Source organism: Strongylocentrotus purpuratus, unplaced genomic scaffold (genome assembly GCF_000002235.5).
Source record: "Strongylocentrotus purpuratus isolate Spur 01 unplaced genomic scaffold, Spur_5.0 spur5_scaffold_14, whole genome shotgun sequence".
NCBI classification, from domain to species: Eukaryota; Metazoa; Echinodermata; class Echinoidea; order Camarodonta; family Strongylocentrotidae; genus Strongylocentrotus; species Strongylocentrotus purpuratus.
The window spans coordinates 5,190,031-5,197,525 of NW_022145599.1; the positions used below are offsets into that span (position 1 = coordinate 5,190,031).

The 7,495-nt window shown below is 37.0% G+C and overlaps 1 protein-coding gene across 1 annotated transcript; it reads left to right on the plus strand.

The window, feature by feature from the left end:
* The first annotated feature begins 202 nt into the window (after nt 1-202).
* On the plus strand, nt 203-6,170 carry LOC100890333 (heparan sulfate glucosamine 3-O-sulfotransferase 3B1). Its single transcript, XM_003731320.3, has 4 exons — nt 203-545; nt 1,495-1,914; nt 4,284-4,441; nt 5,404-6,170. Exons 2-4 carry the CDS (start codon nt 1,525-1,527, stop codon nt 5,432-5,434), a joined length of 579 nt encoding a protein of 192 aa, XP_003731368.2. The 5' UTR covers nt 203-545; nt 1,495-1,524; the 3' UTR covers nt 5,435-6,170.
* The last annotated feature ends 1,325 nt before the right edge of the window (nt 6,171-7,495 follow it).

A 7,495-nucleotide genomic window follows, 5' to 3' on the forward strand; every position in this document is an offset into this window, starting at 1 on the left:
ATCGGGCAGGGAATAGGGAAGTTAAAGCTTTTTGAAATAACTTGTCACTAGAAATCCTCATTGGATTTACGGCACAGCGCCATCTCAAAACTTTTTGTTTACCCCCCCCCCCCCTCCCCCCTCGGCCTCCTCCAATCCCTTGTTGACATTAATAACTCCCTGGATTTTGTGCATGTATGCATGTTACATTGTGTATGCTGGCTAGTACAGTGCAGCGATATAGGTCTATACCGCTGTGGTATAGTCATAGACAATGTGCACTTTCATGTTTCAACTGGGCTCACAGGTCACACTCACAGAACCAGTAACATTTTAAATGGATAATTAACTCCTTGTGACAATTTCTTCTCTTTGGATATGGAGTAGCACAACAAAATTCGCCTTCAATTCACACAGCTGCTGCACCGGGACTCGACCGAATCGCACGAGACTTCCCACCCTCGTCTAGCGGCCTGCGGTGTGGTGCTTCGCCGCTAACTAGCCCGCAGCTGTTTGTATAGTAGGGGCAGTTGCATGCGAGTCTCCACATCGCCGACATAGATACGGTTAGTTAATTTTGTGTATATGTTGAGTGGGTGCACCGTTTATACTCTGATGTAATGATTGAGACTAGTTTTGTAGAATTTTGAATAACAGTTGATCTGATTCTGAATCTGACTGAGAAGTAAGATTGAAAAATCAGACAAAGACAAAGACAGGTCAGGGGTGATGTCTGATTGATAAATCTGGTGTTTTTTTCAGTTCGACCGACTGTTACATATTTTAGAAGATTTAAACAGCAAAGACCACTCCAGCAAAGCATAGAGAGTCAATGCTAATGCGTATTGACCTCTAGCACTGCATACTTGCTGTGAGGCAGGTATTATTAGACCTATACACAAAATACATAATACACCAACTGACTGCACTGCACAAGAGCACCTTTCCAGACATTTCAACCTTGACGTTATATCCTGACTGATGGATCCTGTCAAGTACAGACGTAGAAGTAGAAGTATACACACCACACAATACTGCATTGACTGCAAACAATCATGGCTCATGCCAATGCGGCTGTAAGCAAAGTTTGACAGTAGACTTACAATTTGAATTTTTAAAATATTCTTTTTAACATCAGTAAGTTGAAAAAAATGTATATTACTGCTATTTAGGTGTCATCAATTGTCACTAAAGTACCGATTTTGAGTGAAATCAGTTGAGTTTTGTACAGTGGTGTTTGAAATGTTGAGAATCAAAAACACAGCTGTTACTACACAGCCAGGATAGTGATGCTCCTATGTGTGGCAAAGACCACAGTCAATCGGATTTCAGTAATTTGTATGATGTCTGAGATAATGTGGAAACAATCGATTGATACTCAATGCAAATTCAACTCAACATGCTCAACGCAGCAGAAGTGGTGCTTAAAATAAATAAAAAAATGTTACTTATAAAGCGTTTAAGACATAGTCTAGTAGACAAGATGATAACATTTTGCTTTTGATTGACCCACAGGTGCAGGTTCTGTGCTAGATGTAACGTGCAATGTCGGTCAAGATGCATCATGCAAGCACAATGTGTTGGCGATACCACCGCAAGATAACGGCTACCATCATCGTCTTCTCAGCGCTCTATTTCTTTGTGTCCATCACATTAACAAAAAAGAACTTATCCAACGAGGGTGTACAGGGTTCAAATCTTGAGACATTCCATGAAAGGAAAGGGGTGCGTGAGAGGGGTGAAGAGCACCACCAGGGAAAGAATCCATCTCGGAAGATCCATCGAATACCCCACAATGCCCTCCCAGCAGAGGGCATCAAGGGCCTGGCCAAGGGAGCTCAGCGGGGTCAAGTAAAGCAGAAGGAGGAGGAGTTCTCAAGCAGTTCAACGTCTAGTTCAGCCGATAGTCCAGGGCACAAACAGAGTGATGCCAAGGTTAGTCAAATCATTTAGAATCAAAAGCAAGCACTGTTGCTTTTTAATTTTTATTCTTATATCACAACCCTTGTTGGAGTGTTTTTGTTTTTGTTTTTTGTTGTTGAAGATAATGTATTTTCCCAAAATTGAAGGGCAGTAGAGCTACACTGTACAGGGTCACTTTCATTTGAATAATTTAGTTAAACTTAGATTTACTAAATTTAGTTAAAATTGAGTTAAAATTTGCACTGTTTACAATAAATCAGAATGACAGATATTTCCTTATTGAACTGAGTAGCATTGAAATAAATGACTTGAGCCTTGAGAGCTCTAGAGAGCTCTGGAAAAAAAAAAAAACTAATACCCCCTCCCCCTCCCCCCCCCAAAGGCTCTGATGAAGAAAGAAGAAAGAAACAAAAACATACAACCAAGTTCTCACATGAGGTAAATCTCGAAGTAGCTCCCAGACAATGAAACATATTTTTGAACTGCTGTGTAGCCAATAATACATGCACTTATTCATATGGAGGCATATTGTACAAAACGTAGTACAATGGAGTATGATTGAATGGATCAACTAATGGCTGTAAACATGGCATTGTGGTGTATGTACATGACTGTATCATGCAATGTATTCCATTCTGTAACTACTGCATGTTGTATTTATCCTCTGGAGTCGGTATCATTGTTTTATAACGTGTGTGCAGTTCCCCAAATAATACTACAGTGAGTCTACTCATAGTCTGATCAGGATCCATTCCAACTCCCTGAGGGGTGTTTCACAAAACTTGTCATCAGTGACAAATGAAAGTTTTTGTTATAAGCTACTGAAATCCTTGCTTCTGATTGGTTATCAGCAGACTGGTTACTGATTTTTGTCATTTTTTCATTGAAAAAAAGGATTTGTGAAATGGGACCCTGGTCTGTTATACCGGTAGCCATATATGTACCAATTGAAAAAATAAGTAGATATGGGGGAGAAGGGGGGGGGGGGAGGGGGTTGTGGGCAATTTGTTTTTTCATACTCCTTTTAAGTCATTTACAAGACACCTGATAGTTAGCTTTTAAAACCATATTGAGTTGGTCAAGGCTTCATTACAGCATCTTTGATTGCCTAATTTGTCTTTTAATTGAGTCTTCTTGTTCAGCTGGTCTAATTGAAAGAGAGCTATTACCTTGTGATTTCAAATAATGGCAGAAGAAACTGAAAGCCAATAGTATAGTACTATGCTCAAAGAGGATTAGTGGACTAGAGTATTGATTATGTGGTGTCTCACAGTCCCAGTGGTTAACAAAAAGCAGTACTAAAGCTCAGTTGTACAAAACTTCAAAAGTAGGCCTTTTAAAGTTTTAAGATTATCTATCACCTAAAAAATAATTTTTGCACATGTAGAATACCCAGCAATCTACATGTACAAGTTAATAAAGAATAACATAAACCCTGGAAATGGACTAGTCAACTCAACAAGTTGCTGTTATATTGAGTGTATTTATACGTGCAATATTATACATATTGAAGTAACAGTTGAAGCTAATATTGTACACTGTAGTAGTAAAGCCACATGGAACCCTCAACATGGAGAGCAAAAATAAGTGCAAAAACAGAAACTTTTTGGTTTGAAATATGAAAAACCATCAAGTGCAAATAAGGATAGTCAACTGCAAATGTACATTTCTATCAAACCATTGGACCAGATGGGATGGGACATGTTAAAGTGATATTAAAGAATAGTAGCTGCATGTCTTGTTCACATTTAAAGATAGAACAAGAATGCTTAGCATGGCTTCCAACGAAAACTGCTTTTTCATATTCCCTTTGACATAGAGAAACGGGGTAGCTTCCATGGCTACTAGAAAAAAAAAGAAGAAACATTTGCAGATGAAGCAGTTTTCATGATTCCAAACCATCCATCTGTCACTGCCCAGATGTGGTGTGTGTTTGTGTTTAGAAGCCATGTTTATAAGCTGACCTGACTGATACCATAAAGCCTGTCATGGATGTTATCACCCCCTACTCGGTGTGAGGTTGGTTGCGGTTTCAAAATTAACTTCCCTGTTTCAAGTGTACCAATGAAGAAACCCACTTTGCCCGGATGTTAAAGGTTCCATGTCGCTATACATAATACTATACTCAAAATATTAGCTTCAAATGTAAAAGAGGTATTACAAATATTTTGTACACTCAAATTTAGTTACCCTCACTTTTCTCACTTTTAATCGTTAGCCAAGATATTTCCTGTTCAAGTTCAAGTTTATTTCAGGTTAATTTTATACTTTATAACTGTAACCAAAATCACAAATTATTTTGATTGGTACATTTTAAACTTTAAAGGTAGCCAAAAGTAAAAAAAAAAAATATATATATATTGATTTTCTTTCTCAATCAGCCAAGTAAGAAGTTTCCTCAAGCTATCATCATCGGCGTGAAGAAAGGTGGTACGAGGGCGCTTCTCAAGTTTATCTCCTTACATCCTGACGTAGCAGCAGCTAAACAGGAGATGCACTTCTTTGATCGATACTATGATAAAGGGCTTGAGTGGTACAGGTAAGAATGCAATTTGTTATGGAAATCATTGAAATTGCGAGAGAGACAATTTTCCGGTTACTTCTAGCCTTCTAGACCTTACAAGTAGGTCCACATGTGGGATGGTGATATGAGTAAGCAGAAGAGAAGTGTAATGAATATGTTGTCCTGTCAAATACATGCTTGTTGCAATCATTGAATCATCAATTAATCAATCAATCAGTCAATCAATCAATCAATTAATCAACCAAACCATCAATCAATCATTTCGTTCTGTTTGCTATAGAAACAGGCTTCCATATTTGTAGAGTTCCAGCAGTAAAAGCATACATGAACATGTAGATGTATACAAGTTCAAGTATTTCACTTGAAGTCTAAGATGGTGATGAACAAGAAATACAGAGAAGTGTGTGCATTGTAGTGTGGGTCATCCATCCATTCAGAACATCAGAGGTAATATTGGAGCGCCTTGAGGACCTTGCATGATATCCAGTATTAATAATAATATTATTATTTTCACTGTAGGCAATTTGGATTGTCATTGTATCAAATGGACTTTGATTATAGAATACAAATGAACATAACCGCATATATTCAAAATATTATTAGAAAGAGATAGCATCACCGATAATGGTTGTGGCCAAACTCACATTCAAGCCCAGTAGCCCTATACACACTTGTTATAGAGGAAAGACGAGCCGAGATGACAAACTACTTTTGATAAGATCTCTTGAAAGCAGATTGTGGTCTATCAGATCTTCTGTGCATTCAGGCAGGTGCAAGCATGCTCCTCCTTATGGTGGTATACATGTATCTCAGCTTCTCTAATAATCCCTCTTGTATTTCCCCAGGCTGTTTTTATGATTCTACCCTAGCCAAAAGTCAAATCTCCTGAAAATATGAAAAGAGTTCATAAAAACACCAAGGTCGAGTTCTAATGAGATTCGCAGATTCGAGTTGGTCTTGTTTTTTCGCTTTTGTAGATGGAGTGCGTGGTTGGATGAGCATGGCTGATTTTCTACTATGCAGACTTGACTTAACTGTGAGCTGTTAATTTGAATGAACGGATTTGTTATTTTAAATCCCATAGGGTACAAGAGATGATGACGTAATAGATTATGAGTATTAAGATGGAACGATGTAGAGTGGAGGTTCTCAAAATGTTCTCCTTGAAGTTCCAGATATGATTTCTATGAAAGTTATGATGTCCTAAACATGGGATGCCATTCGCCTGAAAATTCTTATGGTTGATCATATACTTAAGTAGAACCATGGACCTAACACAAATGAAAGCGGGCAAAACTCAAACAATATTACTCCATTTTGTTTCAGACTTATGGGCGTTGCAAGAAAGTTGCGTCGCAATCAATTGCAAATATCAGTTGCGAAATTTGCAACTGATATACAATGAGGCTTGTTCTACAATGTAGGTCCATATCTGATCTAACTTCTAAGGAGAATTGTTCCAGTAAAACAAAGATTGGCCTGCCCTATTGTCCGGATGTGGACCAAGGTCTGGGAGAGGCCCTGATGTAGAAAAAGAGAGATACAGAGGATAGTTTGTCAATATAATTTCAGGATTTATTAAATTTAAGAAAAAATAATGTAAGTAGCTTATACTTTTTTAATTAAAAATGTATTTTCCTCACCAATAGGAATTATTGATTGTTCAAATAAATTACATTCTAGAGTCTTCATAATAATATTTATTTAGAATTTTTATAAAAGTGTTCTTTAAAAAAAAAAAAAATTCTAAATCTTACAAATAAATTAAATGTTCATAAACCAAATAGTTATGCAAATTTCAGTCTGGCGTGAACATCAATGTTTTAGTTATTACAATTTTCCATATCTAAACACTCAGCAGTGACATTATGAAAGATATTGAATACCATGGGTAAATCTATACAGTGGCGAAAAGTATTTTGTTGATTCGTACTCTGAATAATCGGATTAAAAAAAAAAAGCACAGGTACTTAGCCCGGTCTGTATACTTGAAGAAAGATTACTGCTATTGAAAAGCAAGACATTTTGTATAGCTACATGTATAGAGTAACTTCTCTCTATAGAGTCTGCCAAATCACTGTGAAAAGTACATTTGGAACACAAAGCTGTTTTTAAAGGTTTAATGGCAAGGGAAGGGTAATAGATTTCAGTACAGTAAATCATTTTGATTTTTTAAAATATTTTTTTAAAACAAAAAAGCAACAGCAAGAAAGCAAACAAACTGTGACTTGCTTCTTAGCAAAGAACATGTAACCAGGGACAGGTCCGAGATGTAAGTGTAAGAAGGAAGAGAAAAGTAAGAGGATAGACAGCACAATGATTTATGCATGTCCAATTTCTCAGTCAACTCGGGCTCCTAGGTTCAGCAAAGTTCCAGCGAAGCAGAGACATAGTACATGTATTCCCATGGCAGGCCAATCCATTGTAATGTCCTCTTTGAGAACATGCACGGTAAGAGTAGGAGTAAGATAACAAAAAGCTTCTTGAGATGCAAGGGGGTATTGAATGCAGGAAACATTACAAAAGGTTTTAATGGTTTCTCTCAGGAGAGTTACGTTGCTTTGAAAGATTGAATGGACAAAAGGTGTCAAAATATTGGAGAAAGCTTAATGTACAGTATGTTGGAAATGTTTAAAGAAGGGGTTTTATGACCCCTTACTTATACTAGACTTGTATGTGGGCCGAAATAGTATTCTCTCTCTCTAAATACTTTTGAAAAAAGACCTCATTGCTTACTCTCTCGTTGTCAAAATGAAGAGCTAGGTAATATGACTCATATAGGAGGGATACTTGTACATTTTTTAAATGTAGCTTATTAAATACTCATTGTTATTCAGCTTTGTTTTGCAATAAGATTGGGTTAAAGTACTGTTTACATGTAAGTGTGGAAATAGAATTAATTCCATATTGTCAACCTCTAGCATTTTGTATAAAAATGAGCCTTTTCTGATTCCTTATAATATCTAGGGAAATTTTGTTTGCCTAGGTACTAAAGGAGAAGAAATACATACATGTACGAAGGTTCATGTATGAGACTCAGAAGAATTCAGAGAGCCGGCCTAGATTTTA